The sequence below is a fragment of the Xiphias gladius genome, chromosome 9, assembly GCF_016859285.1.
Source record: "Xiphias gladius isolate SHS-SW01 ecotype Sanya breed wild chromosome 9, ASM1685928v1, whole genome shotgun sequence".
NCBI classification, from domain to species: Eukaryota; Metazoa; Chordata; class Actinopteri; order Istiophoriformes; family Xiphiidae; genus Xiphias; species Xiphias gladius.
Window position 1 is genome coordinate 19,414,443 of NC_053408.1, and position 14,251 is coordinate 19,428,693.

Below are 14,251 nucleotides of genomic sequence, written 5' to 3' on the forward strand. Positions count from 1 at the left end.
ATGCTGGGAGGGAGGGTTGCAGAAATTGAGAGTGTAGTTGCCCTTTAAATAATAGCCTATAGTAGATCACTTTCTTGACAAGTCAGATGGTCATACTTATCTTTTTCTCCACATGGTGAATGACAGAAGCTCCTGTATGAGTCGTTTCTCCGTGTTTTTTTTAAAATCCATGACTCCACCTGTTCTCATGAACCCCACGAAACCCCAGACCAGATGGGATATGTAATCCCTGTAGTGTATTCTGGATCCATCCCAGGATTTTGTCCTGATTATAGGTGTTTAGAATACCTTTGCAGGGAGGCAGAGGTAATCTGGGTATCTGATGACCGAAATACCTGAACTGGCTCTATTCAGGGCAAGTGAGACGCATTTAAGTGTGGTCTCACCTGGCTCAGGTAAAACAATGTCCACTCCTGCACCCAAGCCAGGGAGGGAAGTCCTATGTAAACTATATCTAGCTGGATACAGGGGACCCCCTTCAGTGATACTATGATTAGAATTATGATTACTATTGGGAATTATCATTAAAAGCAGAAATTCATCCATGAGATAGAAAAGGGCCCTGGTGAAAGACATTACCTAGGGCTTTATAAACCCTGTCAGACATAAGGTTAGCTTGGGCAAAGCAAGCCCTGCCAGACGCAAAGGCTAGTCTTAAGATCACAAAGGGACAATCCAGCCTCCAGATGTACACGGGCTGTGGTGCAAAAACCTACCAATGGCATGGTAGACACCACCAGGTATGAAGGCTATGCAAAGCAAGCCCTACCAGACGCAAAGGATTTTCATATTTTTCAATCCTGTTGTTTCCTACAGCATACGGGGCTAATTGGAGTTCCTGACGTCAGACCCCCCTGGACAGATTTGACTCAGGCAGTATCTCCAGCTTTTGAAGGAGCTGAGGCCTGACTCCTCGACTCCTCAGGGCTCTCCTCACAATTCCACTTTAGCCTCTTAGTACTTACCTGTTCCCCATAGTTTTCTTCCATGCTTCTCAACATGTTTTATATTTGGTATTTTTTTAATAATAATAATAATTTACTTGGATACATCTAGCTCAGATTTAAATGCGAATCATAACACAACCTTTATAACCTTTGTGCATTTTCTGTATAAATGCCCTCAGTGTCATTCACAGCTGCAGAAAGCATAGGCTAGCCTAAAGTCTTTCATTTTCCTCTGTGTGCTCCGCATGTGCCAAGTGTTAAACGGACTTCTTTTCCAACTGGAAGCTGCGGAACGTCCACCGTATGTTGTCCACGCGTGCGCTCAACCTTATGGTGGCGCCAAAAGAATAGTCAGGGGATCTTCCAGGTCTGTAGGACTCCTTATTTTGGGGATTGTGAACGTCTGTACAAAATTTCAGGATAATTCATTTATTAGTTTTTGAGAGATTTCAAAGGATAAGTGAAATCTTTGACCTTTTGGTGGCGCTGGATGAAAAGTCAGAGGGTCAACAAAAAGTAGGATTCTTTGTCTGGGCACGATGGATATCTGTACCGCATTTCAATGCAGTCAGTTCAATAGTTGTTCAGATAAAAACTAAAAAAAAAAAGAAAAAAAGGCCACCTTGTGGTTGTGCTAGAGGAAGGTTCAGGAGATCACCAAAGTAAGTGGTATTCATCCGCTGAGGAATATAGATAGATAGATTAGATAGATAGACCATTCAGCCAGGCCACAACAATAAATCTGGTAACTGGTAATCGGTGTTAGCAAAAGTAGCTTCAGGTTCTAAATGAATAATAAGTTATGTATAAGTAATATGAAGAAATCTGTGGACTCTGAGGTTATAGAGAAGATTGGGTGATGTTTGTTCAAGAACATGAAGCAGAACAACATGTCAAACTACTCTGCTGTTCCTCGTGAATTCATGGACCAGACAAAGTCTGAATTTATCAGGAAAATTGTTTTCAATAAATAATACATATACAGTATATATACATTTCTTATCTTCCATTATTATCGAATGTGAGCTACATCAAATTTTACATTCCAGCAAAAGACACAAACTAGGAAATGAAATTAACTGGATATGATTACTTCGACACTACAGCTTTACATACCGTAAACACATATTTTTTTTAATGAGCAATGTTGTATTAAAGCAATAGCTGGAAACTGAAAAGACCAACTAAATGTGGCAGAAGCGGAGTACTTTGATGCAGTTTGCAAATACAAAATGGAACCTATCGTATAAATTTAGAATACTTTTTTATTTATGATGTTCATGGAAGCAGATGTGCTGGAGAAATGGAAAGTTACTCTGCCACTTTACTGGCAGCTTTCTTTCAAATATCTTAACTTTGGTCTTTCTCATTGACAGACCATTATTAGTGTTTTAGAAGAGCCTCTTTGCATGGATTTTTAGTCTCTGAGAAAGATGTATTGGCCTTTTTGTTGAAGGGCTGTTAAGGCTACTCTCACTGGTTTGTGTGATGGCCATATTGATCGTTTGACATGTTACCAAGTTTTATCCAGACGTCACTGTATTATCACATCCACATTACCATATGCATGCATATTGATGAATAAATAAATAAATCTTTGTCCTAAGACCGAGTTTTTTATTTATTTCCAAACTGCATTTCACCTACCATTCTCTCCTTTTGAGACGACTGACACTTTGTGATGCACCATAAAGGGCCGTTGTGTTCATCTGATCATTTTGAAACTTACTTAGGTTTATAGTTGAACCTTGAGTTGAACTGGCCACCAGGTTCATGAGAGGATCTCAGCTGAAAACTGAGCCATATGATTTACGGTTGGTTTGTTTGTTTATGAAGCCCAAAAACGCACCGTTTTTCTCCTATAGAAACCCACAGTAAGACTGTTCAATTAGGATTCTGTGTTAGTTCAAGAGTGTAACAGTTATTCACGCGAAAGACAGTTACAATACTGGGAAATATTGATGTCACTTTTTAACACAATGCCGCATTTATGCCACCTGTGAGAAAAACCCATCTGCCATCAACGTTCGGTTAGAATATCTCTGAAACCTGTAAACTTGACATCTATATAATGTCTCTGTTAGATAGATGACAGCTTTCTTACTATTGATGATAAACATTCACACACAAAAATTGGGGACAAGACAAAACTCCAATTCTCAAGAAGCATGTACCAACACGAATCTGGGGTGAACTATCCTTTGTGGCTGAAATAATGATACTCATTTTTGGACCGGCGCATTTTTTGAGTGGAGGTTTCGTGTTTACTATCTTTGTCGTATAACTTGAATGCAGCACAAGGTTGGCTAGGTAGCCGGCTAGCAGTGGCAAACAATATAAACATCGTTAGGTTACTGAGTTTCGCTTTTTTCGCATCATATGGCGCTTAATTGCAACAGTTTTTAAAATTCCGCAATACAAATACTGTGAAACGTGCCATTTTAAGGCTCGTTATTGACTGTTTTATAGGATTAATGTAAGGTTATATAGTGATACTTCTGGTATTATTTGCTAACGTTAGCTAGCATGCATTGCAGGTCCGCTAGCTAAAGTAAGCGGCTCCATTGGTTCCATAATGTAATTCCTTCAGCACAGAGTCCGAGAATGTTGAATCAAGGCAAAGACACACACCCAACAACTTCAACAAATGGAAAATGTCTGGCACAATAACAGGTAGCTGGAGAGCCAGTCAGCCATACTTCACCAGCTTTTAAGTTAGTGTTGCGACTGTGTTTGTGAAGCATTGCTAGCACGCAACGATGGTAGGTCTACTGTACGGGACAGCGTTGCTGCGCTTGCCTGCCAGATAAGTTACATTACATTACCGTCTGACAGGAGTCTGCAGCTGTTTGTTGTTTTTAAACTGTACCAGTGTAACAAATGGCCCATTGTAATAAGATTTTTTGTGAAATTGAGCTATATATTCCACATTTATATTTGAGTAAACATAATCTTATATATATATATGTATATATATACACATTACATAAATACGTACACATGTATAACCTTCACTGTAGGTGGGAAACCTTTCTTGTACGTCATAAGTACTGGTCAGTTGGTCAATACATGTCATGTGTCATGAGCCAGACTCACTTTGCTCAACAGGTTACAGAATCCTGTTACCTACTGTAATGTTTTAACTGTTCCGATAAATTTCCTATGTGACCTGGCACCCTCCTGCTGTCAGCTATGTCCCCTCTTTCGTTCCTCATCATCATCTGCAGTGTTTGCCTCATGCTGTAAGCTACAGCCCTTACTGTGAGGAAAGAGAAGATATGATGCACTGACCACATAGTTGCAAGTTGACCAATGCAAGGTATGTTGTTTTGGTTTGTAGTCCTTTAAGGCTTGTCATAAACCTAAAAGGACTTACATATAGTGCAAGAAAGTACTGTGTCTTTTATTTAATTAAAATTTCCACATGTCATTTATTACACAGTAGCTAAACAATGCAATCACTAGTATCAAGAGTATTAATCTAATGGTCACTCTACCAGTATCTTTTCTGGCTGCAATCATGTCATTGTCATTCACAGATCTGTACAGCAACATCATGGGTGATGCTCTGTTCCTTTTTTCAGGTTCTATAATCACCATTAGCAAAGTAAAGTAAGAAAGAAATGAAAGGAAATGAAACAGAACAAAATGTGCTAAGATGAGTGTTTCTAAAAGGCAGCCAGCCATTCTGGTTAGTTGGGAAGCAGGAACAAGACAATTACCAAAAGAGGTGGGGCGGTAGATTTGCTAATATGTGACTTTTTTGACGTAAATATCCACATAGTAACAAGGAATCCACAGAACCCTAGTTACTTTTCTATCCTCTGTTTTGTTTCCTTAGGTTCAGTTTCGATTGTACCAGTGACACACTGGTCACATGGTTTATTACACAGCAGCTGAGGTTAATCAGCTGAGCCAGGCCAGGAATGTGAAACTCAAAGCCAAGTTTTATTTCGTCTTCCCTGCCCAGTCATATCATCCCTCATCTCCTCCTGTTTTGTTTTCCCTTCTGTTTTGTCATTGATGTCCCCCTACATTCCAGTTTTGCTTACTTTGATTACCATGTCACTTGGTAAATACTGTATCAATTCTCAGCAGATATTGTTCAAATAGAAAAAGTCTTTTAGATGAATTAGTGCTTCAGTCAAGTAGGTTTACTGTACTGTAGGTTATGAAAGACAGGCAGAATGCTGCTCTACTGCACCCAGCTGTGTTTGTCTGCTTTATGGTTCCCTCTTTTTATTCCTTTGATTATGTGGTGTGGCATACAAATTTCCTGGAAAATGAGAGTGTGGCTGTTGGTCACTATAAGCCATAGACTTGAATGAGCCTGCCTGTTACTTTCAGTTTCATTTCTCTGGAACTTTGCTTGGAATGAAACACAGTAGGAAGGGGGGGGGGTTATAAGGTAAATAAGGAAGGTTGTTGCTAGTTTATATACAGCAGTTTGACTTCTGAGGGAGATGAACCACAGAACTTTTCATTTGAAAGAATAGGTAAGATAGACCCAAGCTCTGCTCTCTGCTTATTTTTCATACGAATTTGTACTGTTGACTATACTTTATCCATGTGCGTATATATATATATGTTGGAAATGTTATGAGAAGGTTAATTGACAGCACTGATGTTTTGACAAAACAACTATATTGATGATTATTTCTGTAATGTACATGCCATGGTTTAACAAAATAAAAATACAGTATATGGATTGTTTTTGAGAAGATAGGGTAGTATTAGGTGATCATCGACCATATCAATGTAAACATTGTCTGTTGTGCTGTCAGCTTTGTATGTAGAGTTGTATGCAAAAGCTTGGTCTCTTCTCAGCAAATTCCATCTTTTGTTGATTGATGAAGTGAAAATAGTTAAATACAGCCTCTGCAGCAAACAGATATTAATAATGACCCTTTCTTTGAATGTTAATGCAATTTACTTTATATTTCATGAACTTAAAAAAATTAAAAAGTAAATTGGCAGATATCACAGCAAACACTTTGTAGCAGCTAAGAGTCTTTCTATTCTTGATTTAGGGATTTTCACCCACTTTCCCTGCAGATAAACTTCTGAGATATTTTTAGGCTGCCTTGCATGGACAACATGTTTAAGTTGTACCCACAGATTTTCAAATGATGTTCAGGTCAGTGGATTGTGAGGGCTGTCCTAAAAGCTTCAGCTTGTGTTTCTTGATGTAGTTCATGGTAGATTGTGAGATCTGCATTGGATCATTGTCCTGTTGTATAAGCCAGCCTCTTTTCATTTTCACTTTCTAGACTAGCAGCAGGACATTTGCATCCAGAATTTGCTGATATTTAGTGGAATTCATTTCCACCCCCATGCTTAACAATCAGCAAGGTGTTCTCTTCCAGATATCGCTTTGCAAACTTGGGACTTTAAGTTTTGTGATGAGGCCACAGGTAGGGTTTCTTTGTGATGACAATTCCATGTAAACCTTTTCTGCCTAGCAGATGTGCAGTTTTATCTGACAGGTTTCTTGGTCTCCCAGCTCTTCCCTTACTGTTCTCCTCAACTGCCATTTCTTCATTTATCAGTTAGCTTCATTTTCAGATTCTCAGTCAGCTGCTTAGAAGAGCCCATGGTTGTTGAGTATTATCACGAGGTTTGAAGAGTCAGATAACCTATCAGCTCTGAAAATGTCATAAGCTCATAATTCCTACTGGCAATTCATGACCTTCCTTACAAGTCCTAACCAGTCAATTAATACCTAACGAGTTAATTAAGAGTGTTTTAAAGTTAGAGGAATGCCAAAACTTTTGAAAACGCCACAATTTAACGTTTAATTTTTTGTTTCTTATGTTCATGAAATAAAAAATAACAGTGTGTTTGTTTGCTTGTTGCAAAATCAATTGCAGCAGTTGATTTTTTGCTTTTGCCTCTGATTTTTTTTTTTGCGGAAGCAGATTTTTGCTTCAATATTGACAATTTGGTGTTTTTCCTTCTCTCTCTAACATAAAGGATAAATCTTTGTTGGATATCTCTGTGTATTTTAAAGCACATTACTTAAACCAAAAACACTGTAGGTAGCTTATTGTTGAGAACACAGACTACTGGTAAAACACTTCACAATGTGTACCCATTGATGATGGTGTCTTCTTCCCTTGACAGCATTTCTCAAGATGGAGACGGTTTTGGAGAATATAGTGGCCATGGTGAAGCAGCACCAGGATGGGATCCCCCTGAAAAAGCTGGCTGTATTCTACAGCCAGACATACCACAAGAACCTGACTTTATCCTTCCTGGGCTTCGACTCCATGGCTAGCCTAGTAGCCTCTCTGGATGGGGATCTGCTTGTGGAGGGGGAATCGGTGTTTCACAAGGATCATCGATGTGGAAGTCGGGCAGGAGTGGGAGCTGGAGCTGGGACATCAGCAAAAGCTATAGAAGACAGCGAGAATGTTAAGATGGTTCTGGAAAATATTGTGGCCATGATGAAAGAACATCCACATGGGATTCCTCTGAAAAAGGTGGCTATAGCGTACAGCCAGAAATATCGCCACAACCTAGCCTTAGCTTCTTTGGGCTTCAAAACTGTTCCCTGCCTGGTAGCATCTTTGAAAGGAGATCTAGTTGTGAAGGAGAAAATGCTGTTCCATAAGATTCACCAACCTCAAAATCAACCTGTAGGCGGGACGTCCACAAAAGCTACAAAGGACAGCAGGCCTGCAACTCCACAGAGAACTGAATCACTTATAGGAGATAGGAGCACTACCCCTACTGTGCCACAGGTAGATGGCAGCCCTGACTATGTGCCTCTCACTCAGACAGGAATCGGCCTTCTAGGTTCTCCTTTGAATTCCACTGCATCTTTATTCTCCACCCACTGTCTTCCTGTTGGCCCACTCTTTGCTGCGTCCAAGTCAGCTGAGCAATTGAACCAACAGCAGCTGTACCAGAGGGTCTTAGAGGTCAGTTAAGAAGACAAATATATGAAGCACTGAGTATTATATAATGCCACAAGTGTTCACTCAATACTTTTCACTTTTCTAGCCAGCTGCATATACGGGGCTCAGCCAAAAGCGTTTCGGGTCCTAAAAATGGAAATGTATGAAGACTGGTCACAATCTTATAGTTTGATTTGTTAAAAATGCTCATTGATGTCATATATTAGGTGGGCACTGGTGTTTTTAACAAAGTGTTACTCAAACTAGAGTACATTTTGTATTTGTTAGGGACTATTTTTCAGTTGTGGACTAATACACATTTGGTGCTCTATTGAGTATTTTTGGCAGCAGGATGGCATATGTGGGACTGAATCACAATAAATTCATGGGCTTTGTTGACATTAAGAAAAATTCAAAATAGCACCAGCCGTATCCTAAGTTAATTTGGCTGTAGTGTAATGTAAGCAGGTTAGTCACTTGTGAATAGTTCAGTCAGCTGTACCTGAGAATCAAACATCCACTGGTTTATTGATGCAAAGATAAGTAGTCTTGGTGTCCTGCACATTGCTTTGAGATATTGGGAAACCATTTGAAATGACAGCTTTAAATGTCTCAAATCAAAACATTTCAGTGTTTCAGAGTTGTCAACCATGTCAGACACAGACAGATTATTGAAACTGTAGGCATGGTGTTGATACTTACAAAGGCCTGGTCAGTTTTTTACATTAGTAAAACATTTTGTCAGACCTTTGGCCATGTAATTTTGAGTCACTATCATAATTGAAGAGTTTGAATCAAAGACAGAAAATCAAGCTATGGGGCATAATGTGAAATAATCAACTGGTCATAATTCAAAAAGTTTTTAGTCATTACTGATATAAAAAAAACCTTCAAAACTATAAAATAATATGAAGCTAATAACTTGGATATTGTTTGCATTTGGATATTAGATCGTGCCTTAAATTACTAATTTAAGTGAAAAACTGATCTTTGACCTTTACAGTACACAAAGTAAATACCACTGTTGACCTTTGTACTGTTTGTAAACCACCTCAGTAAAAATTTATTGATGTGTTACAGGTGATGAAGAAGTACCAGTTGAGCGCTCCATCAATGGAGCAGCTCCAAACCTTCTATTTTCAGCAGTTTGGTGAACAGCTTCCTTTCGCACAGTACATGTCTCTGTACGACCGCTGGGAAGCATCTTGCATTAAGAGTCAAGCTGAACCAACAGCAGATCCCAACACTGTTGTATTGAAGACAACTGCAGGTAGCCAAACATGCCAAACACTCCTTTTTTCTCATAAAAAACAGATTGTTACTTGTCTATACTTATGAAACAAATATATGTCACCATATCTTCCCACAGCAGCAAATAATCTTACAAGAGAGCCTGAAAAACAGCGGCAGCAACCAGCCACTACATTGGACTTCCTCTCTGGCTCTGAATTTCCAGAGCTGGGGGCAAATATGAGCTTAACCAAAGAGCAGAAGAGCAAAGTGAAAGATGCAACGCAGAGAGGGGGCAGGTTCCCTGACTTTAGAGAAGCTTATCATGCCCAGTTGAGAGAGGTCCATGGAGCTAATGTTCGGGCAGTAGAGGCCATGGAGGAGGATGAGGAGGAGCTCACAGGGAGGAGGAGGAACAGGGCCATGGATCAGGATAAGGTCAACAGTCTGATGGAGGACGTGATACGAGAAATCGCTGCAGAGGGAGAGCTGGTCACCAAAGAGAAGGTGAGGAGTACACTGTTTGAATCTTACAAGAATAGTTTAACTTTTTGAAAAATACACATTTTCGCTTTGTTATTGATATCACTTTCATGCCTGCACAGTAAATATTTGAGTCAGTGCATTGAATTGTGAAAAAAATTGATTCTGAAAACATTTGGAATAACAGATTACTACAGTAGGGTGAACTTCAACTGTACCATTGATGCATTCAGCATAAAGGCCCTGCTTAAACGCACAGGTGATTTCACTTGTTCTGGCTGAAATATCTCACAGGTTGAGGATGGGCACAGCTATATTGGGAGAGTGACAAAGGTGTCAATCAAACACAGTCTGCACTTTGTTCATCAAAAATAAGTGAAATCACATGTGTGGGTGTGCAGGGTTTTTAAATCCTATAAGGGGCGTGAAAACACGAGCATGCCAAGGCTAGTCCAAATTTACTGTACATCAGTCTGTCTCATGCACGTCTGACGGAACACATATGCTCCTATTTTATCAGCTGTCTACACAGGCCGTCTTTTACATACACTATTTGCTGCAAACGTGACCAGAAGCCTATTTTACATCTCAGGTCTATTTTCGTGTACGTGTAACCGCAGTGATTGTGTGTTACGTTGTAAGCGCTTCCAAGAGCGGGTGACCTACATCTTAATACTGTACCTGAACGCCTCCTGTGTAGACATAGATGGAGCGAATGAGCTGCTCCACTGCTCTGCTAACATGCTGTTCACACCACGCTTCCTGTGTAGACATGATGTTAATGTTGCCGTGGTATGTTGTTACGAACAGCCGCGTGTTTATAGCCAGTGTCTCCCACTGAAATGCGCTGTGTGAATCTTTGCAACCTAACAAGCATGTTGATATAATTTACAAAAAAAAAAAATACAAAAACTATTTCCTCCATTACAAAACATTTGCAAAGACGAATTTTAGAATATTTTTAAATGTGTATATTTGTTTGCTAAGTCTTCTTCTCTCGTAGCGTTGCTATTCCATTGCTATATTTCTTGGCATATTATTGCCACCAACTGTCAGTTAGTGGAATAGCATGAAAAACACGAATGTACATCACCCTTGTGGTCATGCGCATACACGGGTCCTTGTGTGCGTGCATGTGAAACGAACACTACAGGGACCCACTCATAAAAGCTTTGCTCCATAGTGTGGGCCTTTTTAGCTTCTGAAATGTCTTTTACTAGGGCATCCTATTTAACTATTTGGTGCTGAAGTTGCTTAAGCAAAAAAGAATCCTCCTAAAACACTTGTACAACCCCCATTCGTCACCACCAGTCAACTGTCATAAAGGCTACCTTTCCCATGGCATAGGCATATGTATACAGTTAGGTCCATAAGTATTTGGCCAGTGACACAATTTTCATAACTTTGCCTCTGTACACCACTTAAGTGGATTTAAAATGGAGCCATCAAGACGTGATTGAAGTGTAGACTTTCAGCTTTAATTCAGTTAAGGAATTTTTATACATAGTCCCTCATTTTCAGAGGCTCAAAAGTAAGTGGACAGATCAATATAATTATAAATACAAGGATTCTTTTTAATACTTGGATGAAAATCATTTGCAGTTAATAACTGTCTGAAGTCTGGGACCCATGGACATCACCAAATACTGAGTATCCTCTCTGAGCAGATCTGGCTGGATGTTGTGAAGGGATTTTTCTTCCGAAGGAAAGAATTCTGTGATTTTCTACTTTATTTTTCTTCCGTGGTCTTCCAGGCCTTTTGGTGTTGCTTATATCAGCAGTGCATTCATTGTTTTTAAGAATGTACCAAATTGTTGATTTGGCCACTCGTAAAGTTTCTGCCATCTCTGTAATAGGTCTGTTTTGTTTTTTCAGCCTAGTGGTGGCCTCTTTCATTTGCATCTACACCTCTTTAGACCGCATATTGACAGTTCCCAAGAACAGCTAGCAAATGCAAATTCAACACTTGGAATCAACTCCAGAGCTTTTATCTGCTTAATGTGTCATAAAATAATGAGAGAATTGGTTAAACCTGGCCATGAAACTAATTGTCAGTCAATTGTCCAATTAATTTTTAGCCGCCGAAAATGTGGGACAAATATAAAAATGGCTGTAATTCTTGAATTATAGATGAAAGTCTACACTTCAATCACATCTTGATGGCTTAGTTTCAAATTCATTGTTGTGGTGCACAGAGGCACCAGGCAGTGGTGAACAACACTTTCACAAATTTATGGTTTCTAATAGCCCAGGGGCATCCAATAGTAGATGTTTCCTCAATCTGTTATAAAGTATTTGTGAATTCTGTACAACTGACCAATGAACTGTATTTCATTTCCTCATTGTCCTCTCAATGCCTTCTACACTTCTATCCAGGTGATATCCAGGGCGTGTGGGCTGATGCAGATTTCATCTTTGGAAGCTGCAAGGATCAAACCCTGGAAGATTCCAGCTCTAAAAGATCTTCAGTACATCATGAGAGAGATCAACATGTTCATAGAGGTTGGCAAACATGTGCATTTGCTTATGACCTGTGTTTATCTGGGTGTTTGGTTACTATTGAGGTCTTTTTTTTTTCTTTCTGTCAGTCCACTGAAGCAGTGACATCCATTTGTACCCTCTATGAGCTGGGCCAGTCGCTAGCTGGCCTGAAAGACAAGAAGCACTTTGAAGAGCTGAAGCTGGGGCCTCTCTGCAAACTCCCACTCATCCACCGCATGTTCAAGATTGATAGTAACACTAAGGATGATGATATTCACCAGATTGAGACAACAGACATCCTGAGGGTATGACTCACATGGCAAATGACAGAGATTTAGTTGATAAATTGTTTCCAAGCATAAAAATCATATTGTAAATGATGTTTTTATCATTTTTTTGCAGACTGTTGATTGAGCTTTGCATTTAAGTTTTAAAGTTTTATATTACATAGTTGTGTTTGGATAATTATCTGGTGAACCAAAAATCCTTATTTTCATTACACTTTTCTTTTATACATTTCATTGAGGCTAAATATGTAGAACATATTTTTCCATGTAATGTGCAGTACAAACTATCTGAAGTTACACAAAACATCAACTAGCTGTTAAAAAATACAAATTTTTTCTGAGTTTCTGGAGAAAGTCTGGATACCAGGGCAATAGCAATGTTTCTATGCAAATGAAATCAGGAAGGCCATGTAAAATAATGCAAATGACCTCAAGGCGGCCCACAATAATAACGTCATGTGACTGAGGTTGCTATGGTAAAATGTGAACTATGGCGTTTAGCTTAAAGATAACAGAAGAATTCCACAGCCACATTATGAGCAACATTAACTTTTGAGAAATATGTGTCAAGTGCACCAAATCAGTTCAGTCAATTGTCCCAAATTTGGAGTTTGCCTTCTGTCATTAATAGTTACTGATGACATTTCTGTTAACTGATGACAAGACTATCAAGACATTTATCGCCTATTTTAATGAAAATTTATGATTGAGTTTCCTGTAGCGTTATGCATGTGGGTTCTGTCTAACTTTTTAACTTTTGATTAACTTTTGCCTCAATGTGTCTGGTCTGCTTCATTTCTTTAGCAACTTCGTGTTTTTCGGAGGAAGCAGAGCAAGCCAAAAGTAGACCTGGCTGAGTTTATGAAGTATCTTGCTGACCACTACAACTGTGATTCTCCCTATGCGCTGGGTATCAGGATACACAGTGTTGGGTTGCCCATATCGGTAAGAGACATGACCTACAGCAATACTTCAAGTTTAATGAGTGATTATTAGCAGAGGACATGTGTTTATTTTTAATTCTGTATTGATTAATTCTTTATTTTCATTATTCCTGCTTGAGTAAATCCCTGCAGGGACAGTACTCTTATTAGTAATGGATACAGAAAATTCTTGTTTTGGTTGTACTTGCCAACAGGGGCTATGACAGTACTATGACAGTGGTCTGAATCTGTTTTCCTGTATCACTAGACAGTAGTGCCAAATTTTGGAAATGAGACCATTGCTGAAAATATTGACATCAGCCTTCACATTTTAACATCTCCATCTCTGCTTTTGGTCCAAAGTGGCAAAAACAGGTTGATTAAAAGGTCATTATGCAATTTTACATCAAGATTTATGCACAACTTTGTTTCACTATTTAAATTCACAGTTTCAATTTCATGTTGGCTGACCTTGTGTGTCAATTAGTAGAAACTGCTTTCAGAGACAAAAGTCTAAAATCCTGTTTACAGCTCCTCAAGGCTTTAGTCTTTATTAAACCACATATGAGTTTTGTGGAATGAACAAAATACTGAAAATTTAGCTATTCACAAAGCCTTATCATTAGTTAGACTTAGAAACTTCCGTTAGAAAATCGGAAGTTTATGAAATCTTAAGTTTTGCAATTGGTGACCTTCAATCCATCACAAATTTTGAAATATTCATCGTGCAACACTGCATCATGGTTAGCTCTAGGGCTTGAGTTCGGTTTTATTGCACTGCATTCTCCCAACCTTCAAAATAGCCATTCGACTTCAAAAGCTACATTTACTCACCCTGCCACCGTTGTGTACATAAGAAAATTGGCTTGTATCAGTACCCATAAAGGATCTTCTCACACTTACCCATTTGTATTTTAAACACCTAGGGAATGGCAACTGGGCAGAAGTAACAATTCTACTCTTTCTAGTTCTAGTATCATTAGCTAATGTATGCACATTTG

General features: G+C 39.0%; 1 protein-coding gene across 6 annotated transcripts in view; it reads left to right on the forward strand.

Moving 5' to 3' along the window:
- Positions 1 to 3,269: 3,269 nt before the first annotated feature.
- Positions 3,270 to 14,251, forward strand: part of wu:fj29h11 (protein NO VEIN) — a 45,807-nt gene continuing 34,825 nt past the window's right edge. For 2 of the 6 annotated variants that reach the window (XM_040135425.1, XM_040135429.1), the window contains exons 1-7: positions 3,270 to 4,266; positions 7,071 to 7,870; positions 8,927 to 9,116; positions 9,216 to 9,583; positions 11,936 to 12,061; positions 12,148 to 12,345; positions 13,132 to 13,272. In XM_040135425.1, the coding sequence (XP_039991359.1) occupies positions 4,260 to 4,266; positions 7,071 to 7,870; positions 8,927 to 9,116; positions 9,216 to 9,583; positions 11,936 to 12,061; positions 12,148 to 12,345; positions 13,132 to 13,272 (1,830 nt within the window). In that variant the 5' untranslated portion in view covers positions 3,270 to 4,259. The remainder of the gene's footprint in view (positions 4,267 to 7,070; positions 7,871 to 8,926; positions 9,117 to 9,215; positions 9,584 to 11,935; positions 12,062 to 12,147; positions 12,346 to 13,131; positions 13,273 to 14,251) is intronic. The other 4 variants (XM_040135428.1, XM_040135426.1, XM_040135427.1 and 1 more) reach the window with 4 other exon arrangements.